The sequence below is a fragment of the Cyclopterus lumpus genome, chromosome 4, assembly GCF_009769545.1.
Source record: "Cyclopterus lumpus isolate fCycLum1 chromosome 4, fCycLum1.pri, whole genome shotgun sequence".
Classification (NCBI taxonomy): Eukaryota; Metazoa; Chordata; class Actinopteri; order Perciformes; family Cyclopteridae; genus Cyclopterus; species Cyclopterus lumpus.
In genome coordinates, this window is record NC_046969.1 from 20,106,131 (window position 1) to 20,128,918 (window position 22,788).

At 42.1% G+C, this 22,788-nt stretch overlaps 4 protein-coding genes across 7 annotated transcripts; 1 reads left to right on the plus strand and 3 right to left on the minus strand.

Moving 5' to 3' along the window:
- Positions 1-724: 724 nt before the first annotated feature.
- On the minus strand, positions 725-9,268 carry safb (scaffold attachment factor B). The gene is made up of 21 exons (XM_034531733.1): positions 8,944-9,268; positions 8,535-8,631; positions 7,936-8,000; positions 7,528-7,797; positions 7,370-7,426; positions 7,244-7,283; positions 6,010-6,436; positions 5,605-5,648; positions 5,413-5,519; positions 5,154-5,303; positions 4,468-4,556; positions 4,149-4,198; positions 3,958-4,037; positions 3,699-3,841; positions 3,293-3,410; positions 2,913-3,109; positions 2,499-2,676; positions 2,188-2,270; positions 2,025-2,083; positions 1,708-1,762; positions 725-1,595 (listed from the first exon to the last, which is right to left on the minus strand). Exons 1-21 carry the CDS (start codon positions 9,094-9,096, stop codon positions 1,478-1,480), a joined length of 2,580 nt encoding a protein of 859 aa, XP_034387624.1. The 5' UTR covers positions 9,097-9,268; the 3' UTR covers positions 725-1,477.
- A 101-nt stretch (positions 9,269-9,369) lies between these two features.
- Positions 9,370-17,625, minus strand: malt2 (MALT paracaspase 2). Of its 4 annotated transcripts, none has more exons than XM_034531731.1 (17): positions 17,545-17,625; positions 16,644-17,444; positions 15,977-16,143; positions 15,245-15,375; positions 14,960-15,116; positions 14,674-14,861; positions 14,274-14,370; positions 14,104-14,154; positions 13,642-13,734; positions 13,320-13,523; positions 12,919-13,096; positions 12,725-12,799; positions 12,467-12,594; positions 11,323-11,472; positions 11,062-11,219; positions 10,294-10,431; positions 9,370-10,100 (listed from the first exon to the last, which is right to left on the minus strand). In XM_034531731.1, exons 2-17 carry the CDS (start codon positions 16,778-16,780, stop codon positions 9,669-9,671), a joined length of 2,484 nt encoding a protein of 827 aa, XP_034387622.1. In that variant the 5' UTR covers positions 16,781-17,444; positions 17,545-17,625; the 3' UTR covers positions 9,370-9,668. The 4 variants fall into 4 exon arrangements, with proteins under 4 accessions (XP_034387622.1, XP_034387623.1, XP_034387621.1 ...); XM_034531732.1 differs by having other exon boundaries at positions 16,644-16,814; positions 17,545-17,618; XM_034531730.1 differs by lacking the exon at positions 17,545-17,625 and having other exon boundaries at positions 12,919-13,033; positions 16,644-16,814; positions 17,238-17,530.
- A 302-nt stretch (positions 17,626-17,927) lies between these two features.
- On the minus strand, positions 17,928-19,869 carry mrpl54 (mitochondrial ribosomal protein L54). The gene is made up of 3 exons (XM_034530890.1): positions 19,656-19,869; positions 19,201-19,357; positions 17,928-18,626 (listed from the first exon to the last, which is right to left on the minus strand). The coding sequence occupies exons 1-3, from the start codon at positions 19,780-19,782 to the stop codon at positions 18,494-18,496; spliced, it is 417 nt and encodes a 138-aa protein (XP_034386781.1). The 5' UTR covers positions 19,783-19,869; the 3' UTR covers positions 17,928-18,493.
- A 117-nt stretch (positions 19,870-19,986) lies between these two features.
- Positions 19,987-22,756, plus strand: fam32a (family with sequence similarity 32 member A). Its single transcript, XM_034530891.1, has 4 exons — positions 19,987-20,112; positions 20,660-20,804; positions 22,185-22,238; positions 22,536-22,756. Exons 1-4 carry the CDS (start codon positions 20,039-20,041, stop codon positions 22,602-22,604), a joined length of 342 nt encoding a protein of 113 aa, XP_034386782.1. The 5' UTR covers positions 19,987-20,038; the 3' UTR covers positions 22,605-22,756.
- Positions 22,757-22,788: the final 32 nt, after the last annotated feature.

Genomic DNA, 22,788 nt, shown 5'->3' on the forward strand with positions numbered 1-22,788 from the left:
TCTCCCCCTGTCGTTTGGAAAGGTTTCAGGGCACCAGAACAGTCAAGAGTGCAAAAGGTCGGTGTAAGAAGTACTGAAGAGAATCGTAGCATCTTGGTGGTTTCTTTATTATTCCATTTAAGTCAGAAGGAAACATCCTGTTATATCAGTCTGCAACAATACTCCTCATCTTGGACATCTAACCACACGGTTACTCCTTTTATCAGAGGCATGATTATTGTAAGGTGGATCTCAGTCCTGCTAAATGTGTGTTGGAAATTTAATTTCAATGTAACTGGTTTGGGCTGGCTTGTAAAATATTTATTACTGAATATTGCTTTTGCTGCTGTCTGGCAAGTAAGATTTTCATTTTAGTCCTTTATGTTGAAACAAGTTCAAATGGAGGTTGTCAGTAAAGTATTTTCCCCAATCACAAATATGATTACATCTTTGATTAAGGATAATGTTATTGTCAAAGCATTCAATGCTGGCAAAACACTGCATTTTTAGTAAAAAGGGAGCTCCAATGGAATAACTGAAAATCCCTGACTTTTGGTAATTTAAAATAAGAGTCAGGGAGCATTTGTTTCAGTAGCACCACTGCAAAAAGATGAAAAATCTTTTATTTATAAGTCAATTTCACCCTGTGAATTTTACAGCTCAGCTCCACCAGACACCAACAGCTAATATTCCTCGACACCGAGCAGGTGCATTGTGTTAAATGAACCAAACAGAAAGACGTAACTAAATATAACACTTTTATGAAAAACAAACAAACACATTTGAGTTACAGAAAACATAGGCTGAAACATAATACATTAAATTGTAAGATTTAGATTTTATAACAGATCTTAATCAATAGTTTGTGAACAGAATCCTGCGGGGCCTTTATTACCATTATTCAACAATCGCACAAAAAAAAAAAAAAAAAGGGCCGATGTATTTTAGAATGTAAGGGATAATAAGACTGAATGAATTTACTTTAAAAAACATTTTACTCATCGGCACGACTCCAAACATCCGTTTTAAAAAGAAAGTCAAAAAAGAGCCTCAAGCTATGGAGAAATGAATTGCAACAAAGGCTCATTTAACGAGAATGGAAAACATCCACAATAATTCAGACAAACTGGGCTACAGAGAGAAGACTGGTGAGGTTAGGTCCATTGACCCGGGTGTCTAGGAAACATCTTAATTCACAACACAGAGCTCAGACGTGACTCCACCACAGCAGGTGGGATGCTGTACAACACATTCTCGTGTTGTACCAACACTTGGACTGAATGGTAAATACAAGGCAGGAGATTACTACAACACGCACACAACAAAAAGAAAGGAGAAGCAAAGAGAAAAATAAAGTTCTCCATCAAAAAAAATTGATTGGAATCGTGTCAAAAAAGAATTCCTGGTTTTAAAAAATAAAATAAAAATGTACAAAAAAAAATGGTCACATCCATCCTCATACGACCTCCTTTACAGTCCCACTATTGTCAGACGGACATCAGTAGCGTCGGCCAAAGGCTCCGCCCTGCAGGCCGCTGCCCTGCATCAGCTGGTTCTGCCTGTTGAGCGCTCCGGACAGGGACTGAGACGTTCCTGTGTTCATGTAGTTTCCACGGCTGGTGGACAAAAATACACAGACAGACACACAATGACCGATACGGTTCCATCATAATGTGATGAAAACACAAAAAAAGGGAGGCATGAATCCAGCTGATATTCACTACTCACCTTGCCAGTCCTCCACGAGCTATGTGGCTCTGGCCTGGGATAGCTCCGTCTCTACCTGAAACATCAAAGCAAAACATCAAACCTGGAATAGTTGCGAGTCAGTCTTGTCATTACGTACTAAACTAACTATAGTTTCAGGGCACGTTGCACCATCATCAGATTGCTGTTATAATTATGCCATCTTCCACTCCAATCCTCAGAGGGCTAAAAACTACTTTGAAATGTACATCATGGTATCAAGAAAAATAGTCTGTGTAACTAGCAATACAATCATTACACAGAGACACACACACACAGTAAAACACAAGGATAAGTACTTTGCCATGTTCTATCGCCATCTATTTTCCGACTAGAGTCCCAGTCTCGACCTCCTTCCCTAAGACAAAAAAAAAAACACATTAAAATGTGTCTTTCCTCCTGGAGAAATGCATCAGCGCTGGACACCATTTAGGTTTTTGAGTGGATGAACTGGAGCCTCACCTAGGGTTGACACGTTTGTCACAGCCTCCAGTCCAGGAGTCTCGGCCTTCTCTGCCATGTCTCTCTGACCTGTCTGAGAAGTGCTGAAAGAAAGAACACGAGACAGTCAGGATTCATTCACTCTGTGTTCCTGCACAGTTGCGACACTTTTACTTAAAACATTCATCCACAGTGACGGTGTGAGGTCGCACACGCACCACACTCATGACCATTCAGTCACCTGTTCTCCCCATCGAGGGATTATACTTTAACTGTAGTGAGTGCATGAGTTGCATCTTAACTTGAGTGAGACGACGGTCAACATTTCCTACCTGACTGTCTCGGTCTGTAGCGACGCTACGAGTGTTGTCTCGCCTGTCTATCATCAGGTCGTCTTGGTAACGGCCCCGGTCTCTGTGGTCAAAGTCCTGATAACGTTCCTGACGACCGAAGTCTGAACGGCTGTAGCGGTCATCAGTGGTCATGCGCTTTTCAGGCCAGTCGTCTTTCCTAAAAGAGGAGCAGAGCAGACAACGACATCCAGCATGAAGTTCATCCACTGAGCTGCTCTATCCATCCGATATCTACACCACACAATCAAGAGCTGGAGAATTTTTATAAGATTTGGTGGAGGGTATTACTGATGGTAATATTTTTAATGATTGAGAATCCAATCTCTGCCAAGCAATACATCCATTTATCACCCTCCTGTTAAGCATCACTACACTGTGCAAGTTATTATTTACCTGCCATCTGCATCATAGGGCCTTTTAACAGAGCGGCGGTCCTGTTCAAAACGCAGCTGCTCCTGCTGCCGACGCAGCTCGTCGCGCTCCCTGAGGATCCTTTCCTGCTCGCGCCGCCTCTCGTACTCTATGCGAAGCCTTTCCCGCTCCAAGAACTGACGCTCCATGCGGTCCGCGTCGAGGCGCTCCTTCTCAGCCTGGGGAGTCAAACCGTTCACGGGCACAGTGAGAAACACGGAACTCGTGGGAAAGCAAGGCCGACGAGGACATTTAATTGATATATGGGAGCAAAACGATCCAAGAACAGATATTTTTATTTCTGTAAATCAACAGTCTAGATACAAATATTGGAAATGTGGGTGCCGGGTGACTAACTGTACCTCCAGCCAGTTTCTCTTCCGGATCAAATGTTTCCTCTCTTCTTTCTCTCGGAACAGACGGATTCGCTCGCGCTCGCGGTCCGGGCGGTTGTCACGGTTGTCCCGGTCGCCCCGGTCGCTGAAAGAAGATGTCAAAGATCAACAATCTCTCAGCACCACATGTACATGTTTTAAATATAGTTTAACAGTGTCAAGTGTAAAATCACATTGTACAAACTGCTGCAAAAGGTCATTTCTTCAGCCTTCAACAAGGAAGATTTTAGAGCCCTTCTTATTACAGAAATAGACAGCAGTGTTGTAAAATGATATTTCCCATTGGCCAGGTCAATTAAAGTAAAAAAACTAACTTATCAAAGTGAATTATGTTATTAAACCCTATGGTGGGGTCAGACAAAATGGTCCTTACGTGAATCTGCGTCTCTCCACCTCTCTGACCTCTCGCTCTCGTTGTCTCTGCCTCTCCTTCTCTCTCTGCTCCTTGATCTGGTCGAACGACAAGATTTCTTTCTTCTCCTTACTGGGTGACTTGCGGTCCCGGCTTTTAGTTTCCTGGAGAGAGGAGATAATGAAAGACGACGTAAAATAGCAACCTTGTCTGCTGGCATATGAATGACCACGGTGTATTTTAGTGCCATCTTATGAGGAAGAAGCTTTTGTTTACGTACCCGTTCCTTGCTTTTGGCTTTGACACTGATGACAGGCTCTCCTTTGGATTTGTCCATAATTACAGTCCTCTCATTACGCCCTGTCAAACAATTCATACGGTCAAGAAAATAGGAAAAATTCCTTTTTCCCTGTATTTACTTTTGAATTATTATTTTTTCATACACGCTGGAAATGATCACACATTTCTCACCTTTGCCATCTTTTCCGTCTCCCTCAGACTTTTCATCCTTTGATTCAGATCTACAAAAAACATGAGCGGTGAGCCGGTGCAGTATCAAGTGACATTTTAAACAACAGTTCAGTGAATGGTTTATGTTTTCTCCCACATAGCTGATAGCTTAGCCACACTTGAGGAGTTGTGGTTATAGGTTATTACTGGGACATGCCATTCTAAAAACGTTTTCACCCATCATATTTAAAAGCCCACCGGACCAAAATACAGAGCTGACAGGGCTTTTTTTTTGTAGAAGACTATTCTCAGAGAAGCAACAGCTTGCAAGTGGTCTTACTTGGAGTCAGAGGAGTGTCTCCTGTCACCGCCAGACTTCTTGGGGTCATTCTTGTCCACTGGCTTCTTCCCCACAGGCTCATTTTTAGCCTGCAATGTAATAAACGGGAAGGTGTTTATTCACAAAAGCTGAATGAACAGATTACATGTCACACTGATCGTACCATGCAATGAAAATGAACAATAACGCCTCTTTGTTAGGCATCTGATAACGTGTGCTCTTTAACTTAATTCATTTCTAATATTCAGCAAAATGATACAACTATCAAATGTTTAAAAAAAATCCTTTTGTTACCTACTATTACACTGTTGCTACGATGTACAGGCTTCACCAGAGACTTCAAGGATGCCATTTACAAACTGTTTTAGAGAGCCTCACCCTCAAGATTACAACTAACTTTTGGGCTTTGTTTTCTTCTTCTGGACTTTATCTTAATGACCCAAGTGTATGTATTGCTCAAGGCAAAAAATAAACTCAAACTTGTCGAGTGACTTTCTTTCTGTATGGGTTTCTATTTAGAGTGCAATTAGGATACTATCTATCAGGTTAGCCGAACATTTTAAATTCTCCTATTAAAGCCAACAGAACTTAAACTTAAAAAATGTAGTTCTGCATAAATAAATAAATAAATTCAGATTCACTCAGATCTATACGTGATTATGTGGGTGGATCACACCGACACTCACCCGCTCCACAGAGATCATCCTGCCATGCAGCTCAGTCCTGTTGAGGTGGCTGATACACTTGGTGGCCTCCTCTGTTGAAGACATGGTGACAAAACCATAGCAGCGAGCCCCGGGGCTCTTGGCGTTGGTCACCACCTTAGCACCAACAACCTGCAGGAAATGGACAGATGGAGGAGGGGACGCAGGGACAAATAGGTAGACATGATCTTTAAATTCTCTGCCTTTTGACGGCGGTGTGGGACAGTCTGTGTAGACTAACCTTGCCATATTTGCTGAAGAGAGTCTTCAGATCAGTCGCTCTAGTAGTGGAAGACAGACCACTGACCCACAGATTCCTGCTACTGCTTGCTGCAGCATTTCCAGCGGCTACAAACGCAATAAATTAATGAACATATATCCACTAAATTTGAAGGCCGGAACAGAAAGAAAAAATATAAATGTATCCACTCACCCTTCTCATCTTTTGACTCAGTCTTGCCATCTTTCTCCTCAGGGCTAGAGACAAAGAAAAAAAAGCAATAAGAATACAGCAGTGAAATACCCGGTATCTCTCCTCATACAGATGTATCCACTATGCGTTTTATGGTATAATACATAACCGACAGTGAGCAGCGCATCATGTATCAGAGTGCAGTGATTTAACAGTGAGTAAATGGAGCTATACCATATGGCAATCCGAATACTCGTTAATGGGTAATAAAGTGGGATAGCTGAGCCTAAAGAATGACAAATGAAAACAAAGACAAATGTACAGAACGTTTTTTACCTCCAAAGAGCATCCAAATTTTGCTAGCACAAAGGAGCCAATGCAACAGAGATAGCCATTTTGGTTTCTAGTAGACAGAAAGCAACAAACCTCTTTTTCTGATCATCGCCCTCTACAGAAGAGGACTCTTTCACTGTGGAGGCTGAGTCCGCAGCAGCTTTCTCTTCTGTCTTCTCATCCTCCTCCCCCTTCTTAGACCCCATTTCTGAATCAACAGTTTCACCCACAGCGCCTTGTTCGCTTACACTAACAGCCTGCGAGCTTTTGTTTTCAGCGTCAAATGTCTCTTCTGGGGCATTCTGGGTATCCCCAACCTCTTTGGTGCGAGTCTCAACAACATCCATGGCGCTCTCCACGTCTCCAGAGGCGAGGTTCTCGGACTTGGCACCGGTGTTGGACACATTGTCTTCCCCTCCGGCGGTGGCAGCTTGCTCTTCTTCAGGGCTCGTCTCGAGGCTCTGGTGGTGATCTTCGTTAAGTGGCTCAGATAAACAAGAGCCGGCTACTTTGTCATTTTCTACGGATTTAACAGGAATAGAATGGCACAGAGTTTAATCACTTCTGAAACACAGCAATGGTTAACGAGGAACTGGCAAGGCCTGGATTAGGAACGTCATGACCACTGGCCTGTGCTCTTAGAACTATGTATTAAAACGATGAAGTAGACCCTAACGAGAGACTGGAAGAGAACCCAAAGGCTGGAGGACAACTGAGCAACTAGTGCGACTAACACTTGGGCTCATTTTTCAAGTTGAACCACTTCACTGTGTTCACCTGATCCAAAGCAGACAAAGAGTTCAGTGCTGAAGAGAGCCACAAGATCAGCAGTGCAGCAGCAGATTCTCGCTGCGGTCCACCTTCTTTCAGCCTTTGACTTTCCCCAGTGTCCATTCGTGGTGATGACAAGAACATTGGCTCAAGTCCAGCGCTTTCATATCCAGCTGATTTCCGAGTCAGAGTCTTTAAAAAGTGTTGTAATAGTTGATGAGTCTTGATGGATCTTCATTGTCTTGTTCTTCATGTGGCAACCTAGAAACACTGCAATCACCTGCAACAGCTCACACCGCCCTGACCATGAAATACAATTGCTGTCAATGTGCATCAAATTGTTAACCACCGTTATTTTACTACTGCAAGAACATAACTGGCAAAGTTTTTACCAGGGAAATTATTAATTGTGGTTAACTAAATTTCAACACAAAGCCAGCAATTCCCTTCGGGCTTCCAGTCTCTCTTCCTGGTTGAAACTAAACTAAGTGTTTGCATTCCAAGCTCAACACTAAAAAGATTCCTCTACCTTTTTCTAAACCATTTTCTACAGTACCTGTTACTTCTTGCACGTCATCTGCATCTGGATCCTGAGCCTAAAAGAAAAGAATGTCTTAATGAAGGGGACAGTTTGCAATACCAAAGCTTCACATACATAAGAAATATTTGTGAGGAAACATACCTTATTGATGGATGAGCCTGGTATTTGTTCAGTCTTATCTAACATCTCAGACTCCATCTGTGAAAATAGATACAAATGCAGTCATATTAAAACATGGCATTTAGACAGATAAACAATTTAAAAAAATTAGTAGATAGGTTTGTAGTCTAATTTCTCACCTCTGGGCCTCTTGCTTCATCTTCTGACTCGAGGATCTTGTTGTCATGTTGTTCACTCAACTGTGAGTCTTCGCCATGTTCTTCATTCAACAGCGCATCTTCATCATGCGCTTCATTCAACAGCGCATCTTCATCAGAGTGACAATTCCCGGCTTCATCCTCATCATCATCCTCGGCCGGTATCCCGTTGTCATTCTCCGTCTCATCCAGAACGCTCATGTCAAGGATGTCCATTTCCTGCATGTTCTCATGATCATCCTGAGGCTCTTCCTGAATAAGAAAGGAGGAAAGTTGCTTTAAAAAAAACAACCTGCTATTCCGATACTGAGCTTTGCCGTTAAGGAGGGGCGATGGAAAGCATCATTACAGTAGTGCTTAGACATGTGAAAAGAAGTTAAGCAATCTCACCTGGCCATAGTGAGAATCCTCCTCGATTGTACTGTCCTCTGGTTCATCATTCTCTTGTCTTGTATCTAGAGTAAAATGCATTTAGTTTAGACCAAGAGCTCATACGGTCATCTTACAGGTATCAAAGAAAACATTTGCGTTTCAGATTTAACAGGCGACGGACAACCAATCCAATACAATGTGTTATGGTCCAACTAACAACATAACACATTTCAATACACAACTACTAATACTTTCCAAATGCCCATCACCTGTATAAAAAGACTCCCTTTGAGTCTCAAATTAAATTGGACCTTCCAAGACTCAAGTTGAGCAAATGGGAAAATAAATACAGTGAAACATTGTCCATTTATATAATCATTCACTTTTGGTGAGAGACCACTGGGAAAGTGTACATTTGTAATGTGACCTGACTGAAGTCTCTCAACCGTTAGAGTATTTTCTGTCGGGGGGGAATTAATTAACGTCGAGTCGGAGTGACTAAAGGGGACCATGTGACATTTGGGAATCGTACCGATAAAGTTTCATAATCTCAGATATTACAGACGTGCACCGCGTCGGTTGAACAGTGTCCGCTTGACGTGTTGTGGGAACTTTACCTTTGGAAGGCCGTTTCGGTGTCACGTTAGATTTCTTTGGGGTCGACTCCGGAGCGAGAATTATCTCGTCAGGATTTCCACCCTCTTCCTCGATTGCCTGTTTGATGACAGAGACACGGACACTTTAAAACACACACACACACACACACTGTGCACATCAGAAACATCTTTTTTTTTTTAAATAGTCGACGTCAAGTGAAATGATGGTTAGCTGGCCGTTTGCCGCTCGCTAGCACGCAGGCAGAGTCCGCGGGCCCTCGGAGGCTAACACGTTAGCTTTAAGTTCAGCGTACGTTTGGTTTGACGACGTTCACGAAGCCACAAAACACGGGCCTCGACGGTAAGGTTAGTTCACTCGGGTTAGAGGCGTTCGGGGACTAGTTGTTTCACAAGTGAGCAGTTACACGACCTTTTTGAGGCGCTCGGACAGCACGCTTTTGACGCCCGTGATGTCCAGGTTTCGTTTCTTCAGCTCGGCCTTCAGGTCGATAACCCTCAGCTCCGACAGTTTTCGGACCTCTGCGCCCTCCGGAACCTTCACGTCTGCGGATGGGTCAGCCATCGTTTTGTCCGTGAAAAATATCTCTTCCCCTTTGCAATAATCCTTTTCAATGCACGGTATCTACTGATGCTGCACGACGAACGGGAGCAGCTAGCTTGCAAAATACTGCAAAATGGAGGCCGTGGTGAGCCACTCGGAGTTGATTTTACGGCGCAGGCGCAGTGCAGTTGTAGTGCAGAGACAAGTACAAGCTCAGGAGAAATCACACAATGTCGGATGTGACGGCTGTACGGATGCACATGAGATGCAAAGTTACAAAAAGCTGAAGCATACAACAGTTTATACGATCCATCTTAAACGGATGTGTTTTTATTTCTTCCTTCTTACAAATATAACACAGTTGATCTGCAGTCTTTACTTGTTCAATGCATTATAATGTATCAAATTCCTGTTAAAAAAAGAAGAAAAACATTTAACAAAATTGAATGCATAGTTAAGACTATAACAATAATTATAACAATGAGTCTCTCGTCAGCTTTACTAAAACGGCAAAATGTACAGGCTTTTCTCTCTTGTTTTTTGTACTGCTGATTTGTCAGAGTGTAATGGTTTAATCGTGAGTTTCATAATGCTCAGTGAGAATGAAAATTGTACATGTCACTAAATTTGTAGTTGGTGTCATTTATTTGGCTGTGGGGCAGGCTTTTGCTGGCAACGAGTGGTTGAGGGGAATGAAAATATTCACTGTCAGTCTCCTCTGGAATATTGGCCCTTCTGGATGTAGTTGGCGAGTCAATCGTGGAGGATTCCCTGCCAGATTGTGCCTCTGATGCATGATATGACCATGCATCAGAGTCAACCGAGGCACGGAAGGAGGTCTCGGGGACGTTGAAGGAGTCGAGGCTGGAGGATGAGGAGGCAGAGGGGGCGTGAGGCGGGCGTGGCTCATGCAGGTTGAGTTTGGAGACCAGTGGTTTACCAACTGTCACTGGTTGCCTTTCCTGTACCTCGTCATCCATGTTGGAATAGGTGTAATGAAGGCAGATGGTGAATGTGAGCGCCCTCTATAAAAGGCAAAACAAATGTTTTGTTTAGCTTTATAGAACATTTGGGTTTCATTACACCTTTATCAATTTAAAATGGTGGTGTAAGACTTATTCTTGACTGTGCCAAATACTACTCTTTTTTTCAGATTTTTTTTCGGCTTGGACACAAAAAAGAGAATTTATTATGAAAACAATAACAACAGTGTCTGACCCTGAGTCTCTGCAGGCCTCGGATTCGTGTGTAGAGACTTGGGACTTCTGGTGAAGGAAGATTTTCTTTGATCAATAATAAACTGCCGGCTTCAAGCAGGGTCTCCTGGTTACTCTGCTTCAAATCAATGTCCACATCCTGCAAAAGTAAGACAGATGACAGTCGTTACAGTAAATTATTGTTTTTGTGTATCTACGTGTTACATCCACTGATTTTATCTCTGGCCTCTTGTTGGAAGAGAGCAGTCTCAGGTCTGCCACACCTTTTTCTCAGTGTCTGAATCGCTGACACCAGATCACACCTGGACCTCCTTCAACAATCATTGGATATACTTCCAATTTCAATGTTCCTGTCCCCATTTGTCTTTATGTGGCAGCATCTTGACGCAGCTCTGCTAAAACCGTGATCTCCTTTGATTAGAGAAGCCTTTAAGGGATTTCAAACATTTCTTTTGTTACTACGTAGTTTGGGAGTTTAGTATTGCCTCTTTGTTTTCAGTAGAATAATAAATAAAAACATTTTTAGTTTGAAGAACCTGACTCCTTATTTGCTTTATCTGGTAATCATTTTTTTCTCTTTCCCGTTCATTCAAAGGTTGGCTAAACTTTGTTACTCCTTGTGTTCCCCTAGACTTCAAGTTAAGGTCGTAACATGATAAATGAATTCCCACTTTAAATAGTGTAATACGATCGCATGATGAGTCATTACAGGCTGGAACAAATGCTCCTTAGAGTTTTTTTAAATCATGTGTAATATCGTCTTACAAACCTCGGGGAAATCGGTGAGCTGAGCACAGCAGGAAACTATTTCATGGGGCTGCTCAAGTATCCGAGTGTAGATGACCATGACATTGGAGAACTCTGCAGCAAATCCAAGCTGAACCTTCACTCCACAGTCAAACTGCAGGCAAAGGCTCTTTGGTAGGACTACAGAGAGACGTTTGAATTATACCCCGAGACGATACTTTTGATTTCAACAAACAAATTAATCTATTAATGTGACAATAATTCTTGTAATATAATCGAGTACCGTGAGCAATAGCCCACTGCAGGTTTCGAGCTGAATGGGATGCAGAACACTCGGCGGTTTCTATCTGGTCGGTGAGGGAACGTCGTTCTGACAGATTACTGCGTAGCTCCAGAGCCTGTCTCCCTCGGGTGATGTCACAGCTCCCCATGTCTGATCAGAATACATATATTACAACAAACAACAAGCATTCATTAGTGCTGTTTAGGAGGTGTGCTCCATCACATGCCGATGCTGTGACATGTCATGTGGTATGTGGCCAGACCTGCTACTTGCTCAAAAAGTTGAACCCCAAAGAACGTAGACCAGCATAGAAACACTATGTATTCCTCCACTATACATTTCATCACACATAACTGGGAACACTAGGGGTGCGTTCAAACCGCAACATTTTTTAATGGTTTCAAATATTTCTCTGGTTAAAGAAAATGTTCCACCGACATTCTTGTGCACCAGACAAAATGTGGAACTGTGTTTATTTGCTGCCACAGCAGGAAAAGCATATGTTACCATGTTGGTGTGTCAGTAAACCGTGTAATGGAGCCAACATGCACAATAAGACTATCTCGGAGCAGACAACTGAACCTGTCGGTGTAGGAACAGCACAGGTGTTGCTCATCACACTAACGATGGCTCTGTACGTTCTGGTGAGAGTGACAGTGAGACACTTAAAGCAGTCATCAATATTTTGATTATCTACACCTGTGCTTTTCCTACTGTGACAGGTCAAAAAAAATATCCTCAGTGAAAAAGGCCAATACCAGAGCCGTCAAGAGGGGAAACGTTAACAATAACGCCACCGTGGCTGGTCAGGTAAAGTTATGATTACACCTGTCATTTCAGTGTAGTTTTAATCATCTGGTCGCATCAGTTACAGTATAAAAATAAAGCAGATCACTAATAGTAAGTAGATGCAGAAGCGTCCAGGTACTGGTGTGTATTGATTTGAATATAATCTATGCACACATGCAATATAAATGTAAAAGACAATTCACATGAAGGAGCTGCATGCGAGCCACATGAGGCAGACCACATGATGGGATTGTCTCAAACGTTAAATGAAAAGGTATAATCATACTTTCCACGCAACATGGATATCTCATAGCATGCCCAGAGATCTCGTGCTTCTCACGCCTGCTCCACATACCTTCAGCCACTCTGTCTAGCATGACTGTGACCTTCTCGTCTTCACAGACTCGCCGTTTGAGGAACCTTATGAAGATGCCATTTGACACGTCTTCCCCCTTCACTTCGTATGCTTTAGCGTCTGCGCATCTAAACACAACAAGCTACGCATGAGTGACACCTTTTAGCCCAAATCGGAGAGATTAGTTCAGCCATGCACGTTTATTCGACTGTCTGCAACACCGGGGGGAGGGGAATTCAAACAAATCATCAAACTTACGTGGCATATCCAAACACTATATTTGCCGTCAACTTGAGCAGTCCTGGTTGTACAATGACATCATCATATAGGTTTCTAAAAAAATAATTCATGAAGGGCATTAATATATTTGCTGCAGATGATCTAACTTCAACATGATATTTTAAACAAGCCGGTACATCAACTCAATAATAATAATAAAAAACAATTCATACCTTTTGCGGCACATGTCCAGCAGCAATACGTTAAGTCCAGTCTCTTTCTCCTGCATCCGGGTCAGAATATTCTGGACACACAAACAGTGCTCTGATGTGTGGGAGGCTGGCGCATCTATGGGAAGCATAAAACTGTTGCCGTAATTCTCATAACCGTGACCAGCAAAGTATAGCAAGCCTGTGGAAGGAGTACAAAATATGTGTTATTGAATTTGATTTTAAAGAAGCATTTAGTGAATTTTACATTTTATTTTTTTTTAAAACAAAAAATAAATAAAGAAGAAAATGAAGAAAAACAGTGGTACTGTACATCCGTTTAAATGATTTATTATTTAGTCCTTAAAAGTACAAACGCATACAATTCACGTTTTGAACATAGTGAGCATATTGTTCAGACCAACCATAGACGCCCTTGTCGAGCAGCAAGAGGAACTCTGTAACAGCGCTGTGCATCTCCTGCCAGTTGAGGTCGAGCAGGGAAACCACCTTGAAGTCCATTTGTCTGAGCATGTTGGTCAACTCGTGGACGTCAGCGATGGGAGCACACAGCTGAGTGTGGTAGTGGTAGTTCATGTTTCCGATCAGGAGAGCAACTTTGTCTGTGGCTGTGGAGGGGAAGATAAAGGGCATCGTGAAAGAACTAAAACCAAAGAGAAATTATAATGTAATCCACAAGTACTGAGTGGTGATTGCACTGTGTCTATTCGATTGCACAAAACTCACCATAGAAATGCTTGACTGATGAGGGAGGGTTGAACGTCTGTCGGAGCTGACTTAGTCCTGGTCCAGAGGTTGACCTATGGACCTCCTGTGAGTCTGTCAATGCCAATAAGAAGAAGATGTAAATACATTACAATTTAACATTTACAATTTTCTGTTTAATGTCTTGTTTTCATTTATACAGTGCTTCGTAACAACACATGCTGTACACATTACCTTCTGTTGATCAGATGAACCCAGTACACAACTGATCGAACAGCATGATTTCAACACACACACACACGCACACGCACACGCACACACACACGAGCTGATTTGACACAGAAAGCTTTCCACTGGAAACAGGAATCAAGTCTGATGCATTGTAGTAAAAGAAAGGATAAAAAAGGAACACACATTCTCGTCTAGTTCCTCTCTTCACTACTATATATATATATATACACACTATCAGAATATAAAGAATACCTAGACCACGATCAACTTCTACCCAGGATGCATCAGTGATGGAACTGGGGCCTGCATAAAAGTGCAAAACAGGAAGTTATTCACTGCACAGTCCGAGTGTTTCATTAAGTCTATAAACGTGCAATGTCAGACTCGATGCTGGTCTATCTTTGTTTACAAATTGCTCTCACCGATGGTGATCGTGGCTGTGTCACTCCAGACCTCATGATACAAATTGAACATCTTGCACCTGTACTGTCCTCTGTGTGCTGTGGTCACACATGGGATCTACCGGGAATAAAAGATGATATGGAGACCACATTTGAGAATTAGTTAACTGTGTTTTGATTATAAAGTCTCGACACCTGCATTAGTTTGACGTCACGTGTCATACTTACATGCAAATGAACCTGGATTTCTGTTTATATACTCCCTTTCATGATGATAGCACAGGGCTTTGTATATCTATGGTGTTGGTTGTAAAGCCTTTTCACCTTTTAAAAGCATTAAACCACCAAAACAAAAAGTTCTGAAAGTGTTCTTAAATCATTGTTCGACACAGTCAGTAAGCAGTTCCCAGCGCCAACTTACCTTGAGAGAGCGAGTCTTGTGTTGTGTCATGCGCACCATGTTGTGGTACCACTCGTACTGCACAGGCGGGTTGGCCTCTGCAGTACACTCCAGGAACACAGAATCGCCCTCAGACGCTGCCCGGGACTGAGGCTGATGAATGACACACAGCCCACTCGCCGACCCTGGAAACAGACTGCTGCTCCAACCTGAGAGGACAAGATTTTTGAGGATATGACGTCACATGAGATGGAAAAACAAACAAACAAGAGAAACAGGGAGACGAGAAGGAGGAGAGGAGGAGTACCTGGACTACAACCTGCAGTCTGGCTAAAGCGAACGTGAGCCCACTGGGAGAAGATGAAGTTCCCTCCGTGGTGGACTCGACAGATATAGTGACCCTGATGGGCCGGGACTGTAGGACTCAGAACCAGCTCTGGTGTATTGCCGGTCTCATCCAAAATCTAACACAAGCAAATAATCTATCACCACATAATATCACGTGATAATCTGATCACCGCATTATCATCCGTATGATCAGAATGCGCCACATTACTCCGGGTTTCACATAATCAAATAAGGTTCGACTGACCTCCTCTTTGCCTCTAAACCATTGGTAGCTGAGTCCAGGGGGGCCAGAGGCTCTGCAGGTCAATACCACCCTCCCCCCCACGGGGGCCTGCTGGGTCTGTGGCTGCACTGTGATCTGGATCAGTTCTGCCACTACCACACACACACACACACACACACACACACAAAGTAAGAGAGCAACGTTATTTTATTTAGATGTGTGTAGCTACATGTTTTAACAGCATCTAATTAAACTGAGCCATCACTAGCATCACTGTGTGCTGCCCCCCGTGGTGAATAGGGGTGCTGCAGCAAGGGACAGTGGTAGAGAGACAGGGCAGATGGGGGGCCCCCTCTCTTTTAGCCCACATTTATCGCCAGAACGGGGAAATTGTAATTATTCATAGCCGTGAAGAAATGTGCAAAAGAACTGAATGAGTATCATTGCGTTTATTGTTATATGTGCGTTCTTAGTCTTTTGGAGAACCAAACCGATGAGGGGTGGTAGATTTGTTGAACAAAACGTTTGCCATTTCAGCCTAATTTAAACTCACATTCTACTGACAACTTAGACCATTTAGTTAAACAGATTTACTAGTTTCGATCAAGAGGTAGAGTAATAATGTGACACCCTGTTTGGAAAGCAACATTATTTCAGATCCCTTGAGTTTTACACTTAAAGAGGTACATTTTGGGGAAAAGGTGCCTTAAAAAAGGTTATCTTCCACATTTACATATGCCACTACTTCCTCACAGGTGGTGGTAAGGTACTGCACAGCTTCCTGGTGGTCCATCTTCCTCAGGCAGTGCAGCAGGAAGTCCAGGGAGCAGGAACGGTCAGCAAGCCGACCCAGGAGGGTGCGTCCTGGGCTGCCTGCAGTGCTCAGCACCTGTAGTGAGCAGCTGGTCAGCTCGCTCTCACTACAGAGAGGGAGGGCAATGGGCAGAGTTAAGTCTGGCAGGGAGAGTTCAATGGGCAGAGTTAAGTCTGGTAGGGAGAGTTCAATGGGCAGAGTTAAGTCTGGTAGGGAGAGTTCAATGGGCAGAGTTAAGTCTGGTGGGGAGAGTTCAATGGGCAGAGTTAAGTCTGGTGGGGAGAGTTAAATGAGTTAAGTCTGGTTGCAGAGTTCAATGGGCAGAGTTAAGTGGGGAGAGTTCAATTGGCAGAGTTAAGTGGGGAGAGTTCAATGGGCAGAGTTAAGTGGGGAGAGTTCAATGGGCCTGACACAGGGTAGGGCCCCCAAAAAGAAATTGCAGGAACATGCATTATGATGGAGACAACCCTGTTTCTCATACATGTCATACATCAAAGATAATCCATATATTACAGGATGAAGTGTAAATGTTCAAATAAGTGTGGAAATAATTGATTTTTTGTGTGTGTGGAGCGCTTCTATTGAGTGATGCCTTCACTGTCTCACCTGCAGCGAAATTTCGGCTGCTCGGACACAGCGTCGGCCAGCTGCCTCCATCCGCAGGTGGTGTTGTCCAACATCGTTGACAGCCTGTCCAGGACTTCTTCACTCACACTACCGACGCGCATGTTCCGCTCCTCCATCTTCTCACGTGTCACCACAAACAAACCGAGGGCTCTACCGGACAAACGGAAACTTTTAAGGGACACTATATGTGCTAAATCCCCCCCCCTGTCCTCCTCCCCACCTGTTCGCCTACACGACCGGAGCCGGTGCACCACAAAACATTAAATGAACACCGGTGTCCCGTAAACGGTAAAGTACGCACGCGACCGGAGATATTAATCGTATTCAGGAAATAAGACAACGACTGGGCGAGGTCGATTAGTAACTGCGCTGCCGCTGGCCGCTTCCGCAATTAACAGACAGACGGATTACAATGTACCGACTCTATCGCAAGTAAAACGGACCGGTAATCAAATCCGGTTGAAGAGAAAGAGGAACGAGTGCCTTTCTACATGAACGGAGCCGCGCGGTGCACGTCCCCCCCATCAGGGTTCTTCCAGTCATGATGTTGTTCCCCAGATGATAATGATTCACTTCTCTTTTCGGTTCCTCATTTCTTCTGCCGTGCCCGGACCGTGACCGACTAACGAGACGCACGTCATCTCCGTTCAATCCAAACGGTAGAAGTTCGGTAGAGTTGGAAAGAGATTCACAGATTCGGATCAATGACTCGTGAGCGAAACGTTGTATTCAATAACGTCTCGTGGCATTCATCTGAGGGCTCCTCTTGGTAACACTACCCTTATTTTAGAGGAGTAAAAAAAAAAATCATATTTGAGAATTTCCATTGTGACAAATGTTGAATAACTTCACTGTTATAAAGTGCAATGACCAAACTCACTATATACAGCAAATGTCTCTTCCTGGTTGTCCTACATTGATTTTGGAAAACAATGAACCTTTTGCAGTACCGGTCCGCCCCAAAGCTCTGTGGCAGACAGGGGGCGCCACATGGTCTGGAGGTTGAGAGGTTGAGACTGAGCGGCCTGGGCCATGATGATGCCTCCTGCAGGGCATCCTGGATTCTCTATAGGGCCGGTTCAATAGCGGGCATCACGATGCCATGGTAGACAAGACTGCTTCACGGCCAGGATACCTACACCCAAATCAGTTTTTATGCCCTGAGGTTATCACCTCCTCTTTTAGGTTGTATTTAAATTATTAGTTCCCCATCTGTGTTATAAATAATGAATTATAGTAATATATAAACTGATACACTACACATACACTTATGAAGGGTGCTTTATTATTAGAATGGCAGCTACCATATTCATATTATAATGTAGTTTGAAGAAAGAATGGAAAAGCAAACTTTGCAGGACATTTACTTACATCTCTTGATGAGTTTGCAAAAAAAAAAAGAAAAGAAAAAACAGGGAACAGGATTTGTGGAAATATGAGCAGGCCATTTTCCTCCAGATATAAGACAAAAACAGAAGGAAAGATTAAACATTTACAAACTAATTCAGTTCGATGCAGTAACCCTGAACCAAATAAAACTAAATTTATGAAATTGACAAAATAATCTCACCACTAAGTGAGAGCTTTCCATCATATCACATGATCTTTACAATTTTTTTCAGTTTTCGTGGAGACGGTTTCATTGTTGAGGCTTTATTCTGGCTGTATCTTCTTTTAACATGACCAACATGAGCTTTCAGGTATTATTACCAGAAGGCCACTGAATATCTTGTGTAACTCTGAATATACAGCATGTCAGGTAATTCAGTCCCCCGAGTCTGAAGCAACCCGACCTTTGGGAAGAAGCCCTCCGTCAGTCCAGTGAAGGCCTAAAACTTCTTCCCTTTATGTAGTTTGTTGAAACGCCAAATGTTCTCCTTCCTCAGACGCTTCCAGTATTCCCATGTGTCCGACTCCAGCTCCGGCAGCTTTTTGGGCATTCCCAGGTTCAACTGGAACAACCTGAGTGAAAGATAGAAGGAGAGAGGGATCAGAGCAGTGGAGACACACCTGCATTGTTTATTGGCCAAATATGTTTAAACATTCGAGGTGATGTCATAAGTTAAAACTAGTCACCCAGTTATGTTAATAACTCTCTGAAACAGTCTGACAATTGTTTTTTACTGATATAAATGTATATATTCTTCTTACAATGTAATACATCATCAATCTAGAGAACCTAGTGAGTTTATAATGTCTTGCATTACCATGAATACCATTCAACTCCCTAAAGCTTGGGCACCATTTAATATGTGTAGGCAAAGAGAGCAATATTATTTGTGAAAAGCAGCATTTGATGCCTGAAATAAATTAGATGTACTTACATAAATGAGAACATAAAGTAACACTCCTTATTTGAAAGATGTGCACATTTTTCTGCTATAGAAGGAGACGTTTACATCTTAATTTATATCCAGCTTTGATCATGACATATCTTGAAAAGGAGGAAAATGCATTTTACAAAATGCAAAAAGAGTTAAGATCTAAACCATGATGAGAGAAAGCAATAGAAAAAAACAGAAATGTGTGCCCTCACCACTCTGGATATTGATCAGGGGGCTTCAGTTGGGGGTCGTCTCCTTGTTTGAGGATGTTGACCCCTACTGCATAAGAAGTAAGTCTGACGGGGTCTCGACACACCTCTGGGCCTTTTGACTCATCTTTCGCCATACCTTTCCCTTTCCCTTTGGTCGCTGCAAAAAAATATACATATTTTTAATGTTAACATAACAATTGAGGCATAATTGTGATTGGTGGTATTGAGTTGATTGAAAATAGAAAAAAATGACAGTCATTAACAATGGTTTGATAGCATATGAAGACAACAGATATATAACTACTTACAAGACAAGTATCATTTTTTAATCAGAAAACTAAACGGGTCAAATCGATACACATGTGTCATAACTACAACTCACAAACTTAGTTCACAACTGGAACTGAATAGCATTTTCAATAGAAACGGTAACGTCACACGTCCTATTTACTCACCAACTTTCTTAGCATATCCACACGTCTGTATTCTGTTGAAGACCTTCGTCCTGCACAGCGACGTTGTAGCGTCGGCTGTGATGCATTTTGTTAGCGTGGCTATCCTAAATAAACTACACCCCGACATGTTTTTCTGTAGGTTACTAGACAACACAGACCACCATGCTACAGTTTGACATTCATAGTTCCTTCAACTTCCGTTTGCTGCTCTGTGTTTTGGCTCTGTTTGAAATTATCTGCTGCCCCCTCTGGACGGGCAGACAAACCGCAGGACGACTGAGACGAGTAGTGGCATTTCAATCCGACAGGTGGCAGCACCGCCGGACGCGTGCGTGGCACTATAATAAACAAAGCAGAAGAAGACGATTTACAGGTTCGAGAAAATGGCTGAGTACGCCGCGGTACAGAAGAGTGGCCTGAAATTAAAAGGTATTGGGAGCATTTCAGCAGGAAAAAGGTAAGTCTATTTTACATTTGGTAAAAATAAACGAGAAAGACGAGGAGTTATAGTCGATGTAATTACTTTCTAACGAATAGTCGCCTGGTATTCCGTCGGGGTTAATGTTAGCATGTTTGCTAATAGAAAATCAGTGTTACGTTAACGTTTACTCTGATTAATGGCGTTCGTAACGATTAAGTGATATGTGGGCACATGTATTGATGTAAAAGTATCGAATAGTGGCAAGTGGTCTCACCTGTTAGCTACCTTAATACGGTTAGCTGTGACATTATGGAGGGTTGCAGATGTGGCTAAAAACATTAGCTCACGTTAGGTAATTTGAGGTTAGCTACGTTAAGACAACACAATCTCTTTAAAACGCGATCTCAGACAGTTGCATATGAAAAAGTACAACTAAGACGCCTCAAGAACATAAGTATAAAAGTAAAAAGATCCACTCGCACCTGTGTGATCATCTGTCTTTGTCCTTGCCTGTTGAAGGAAGTGATTGGCCTGTCATGGCTCTTATCAACTAACTAACTAACTAACACACGTCGTTTTTCAGGAAGAAGAAGAAGGATAAAGAGACTAAACTTCGCTTGGAGCAGCTTGCCACCAGTCAAAACTACGAGGAGGAGAAAAGCAAGAACTCATATGTTGACAAAAGAACACCGGCACAGATTGCTTTTGACAAGATGCAAGAGAAGAGGGTACGTTATAGTTCTCCAGCATTAAGGAGATGCAGTGATTGACATAGCTACTATAAATTGTAATAGTTCAACCTTAGCAGAAGTAATACATTTACTAGATTAGACAAAACGCTCTACCACAAGTCTTTACCACCACAATGCCATATTAGTATGAGGGTCCATACTTTGACACGCAACCCAGCATGACCAAACCATTTCACACAAGTTGTCAGATTTACACAGAGGGGTCAGTGTAATAAGAAACACTAAAATAGCAATTTCCAAAAACGCAAACACAGAAATCCAAAATAAGTTTTAGATGGGAGATTTTCCAGGCAAACAGTTTGGCAAATTAGGATTTTGCTTTACAACCAGCAATACTGCAGTAGAACCCAAACACCAAATCATCCATATGGTTTGTCCATTATTAACTTATGTGCTGTTTTGAATGTTTTTATTCCACCAAATTATTATTATTATTTTAGAAAATATCACTGTGAGCGACTTACAATCATTTTACAATCGTACACTGTAGACACAGCAACAGGGAACAATTTGGGGTTAAGTGTCTTGCTCAAGGACACATCGACTAGGGTGGGGATTGAACCACCAACCCCCTGATTGAAAGACAGACCTGCTAACCACTGACCCACAGTCACCCACTAATTATATCTTAACACAGAAGAGTAATCCGTTTTATGCTGCTAAAATCTGGAACAGTCTTCCAAAAGATGTGAGACAGGCCTCAATTCTGACTGTTTAAATCCAGGCTGAAAACGGACAACTGAAAGTATTTTATATGCACCCTTCGATTTTAATATAATTAATATATTAATTTTATGTTTTTATGGAATGATTTTATTTGCCTTTTTGTAATTTTATGTAGCTGTAAAGCACTTTGAATTGCCTCGTGTACGAATTGTGCTCTATAAATAAACTTGCCTTGCCTAATCCCAAACTGAAATTGTTTCAAAATAGATTTGTTACCTCAGGTATTGTCACTGATGTTTCATAGTCTGTTTAGTCCTCACAGCATATATTGACAATGCTTATCAGTCCCCTTTCTACCCAAAGGAAAGGACAAAGTTCATTGTTTGAAGTGAGTGTTGCGACATAATGTATAGCGGTGCATACACATGAAGCACCATAACATCGGCTGCCCAAGAACACGGATGATTTTTGAATAAAATAAATATTCCTTCTATGTTTAGAATATTTCCAGCTGCAGCAGGCCATTGCAATAGTTTTAGCATGAAGGAAGTGTTAGCTTTTGATTTATTGCAAAAGGTCATAGTGTCAAAAACCTCATCTGTTTTGTAGAATCGTGATGTGTTTCTGGAGGTGTTTACAGTGTGCATTACAGGTGTTTACAGTGTGCCTAAATTCTCTCTCTCTCTCTAGCAAATGGAGAGGATTTTGAACAAAGCCTCAAAGACACACAAACTCAGAGTGGAGGTAAGTCATGTCAGGCATGGCACAATTCAGTACAGCTTCAGTCGACACATTTATCTGTTTACATTATTTTGGCTCAAGACAGTGTATATGTGTGTGTGTATATATATATATATATATATATATATATATATATATATATATATATATATATATATATATATATATATATATACATACACACACAGAGATGCAATTTTAAATTAAAGATACAATAATGTATGTAGAATATACATTGCATCTGAAATTATTTCAGATCTTTTTTTTAAACAAATAAATGTCTTTTTTGTTAATTTGCAGGATTTCAACCGCCACCTGGACACGCTGACGGAGCATTATGATATTCCCAAGGTCAGCTGGACCAAATAGAAGACGAGCAATTGGTCTTTTTTTTTTCTCGTCTTCCCCATCACATTTTAGTTTGTTTTGTATATTTACAATCTAAAATCCTTCAATTGGCGTTCAGTCACTCTTGTCTTTAATTCCTGGTGTATACAATAAAGGATTTGAGTAAACGCAAATCTTCTGGGTTTCTTTGTCTTATGTTACAAAC

Coding starts and splice junctions, on each gene's coding strand:
- fam32a (XM_034530891.1), top strand. CDS start 20,039: ATGGCTGAGTACGCCGCGGTACAGAAGAGTGGCCTGAAATTAAAAGGT. Junction 20,113..20,659: donor AGCATTTCAGCAGGAAAAAG/GTAAGTCTATTT, acceptor GTCGTTTTTCAG/GAAGAAGAAGAAGGATAAAG. Junction 22,239..22,535: donor CACACAAACTCAGAGTGGAG/GTAAGTCATGTC, acceptor GTTAATTTGCAG/GATTTCAACCGCCACCTGGA.
- mrpl54 (XM_034530890.1), bottom strand. CDS start 19,782: ATGTCGGGGTGTAGTTTATTTAGGATAGCCACGCTAACAAAATGCATC. Junction 19,358..19,655: donor TGGATATGCTAAGAAAGTTG/GTGAGTAAATAG, acceptor ATTTTTTTGCAG/CGACCAAAGGGAAAGGGAAA. Junction 18,627..19,200: donor CCTGATCAATATCCAGAGTG/GTGAGGGCACAC, acceptor TCTTTCACTCAG/GTTGTTCCAGTTGAACCTGG.
- malt2 (XM_034531729.1), bottom strand. CDS start 17,305: ATGACGTGCGTCTCGTTAGTCGGTCACGGTCCGGGCACGGCAGAAGAA. Junction 14,155..14,273: donor CACAGCCACGATCACCATCG/GTGAGAGCAATT, acceptor ACTTTTATGCAG/GCCCCAGTTCCATCACTGAT. Junction 13,524..13,641: donor ATCAGTCAAGCATTTCTATG/GTGAGTTTTGTG, acceptor TCCCCTCCACAG/CCACAGACAAAGTTGCTCTC.
- safb (XM_034531733.1), bottom strand. CDS start 9,096: ATGGCTGACCCATCCGCAGACGTGAAGGTTCCGGAGGGCGCAGAGGTC. Junction 7,284..7,369: donor CAGGCTCATCCATCAATAAG/GTATGTTTCCTC, acceptor CTTTTCTTTTAG/GCTCAGGATCCAGATGCAGA. Junction 5,649..6,009: donor GGCGATGATCAGAAAAAGAG/GTTTGTTGCTTT, acceptor CTTTGTCTCTAG/CCCTGAGGAGAAAGATGGCA.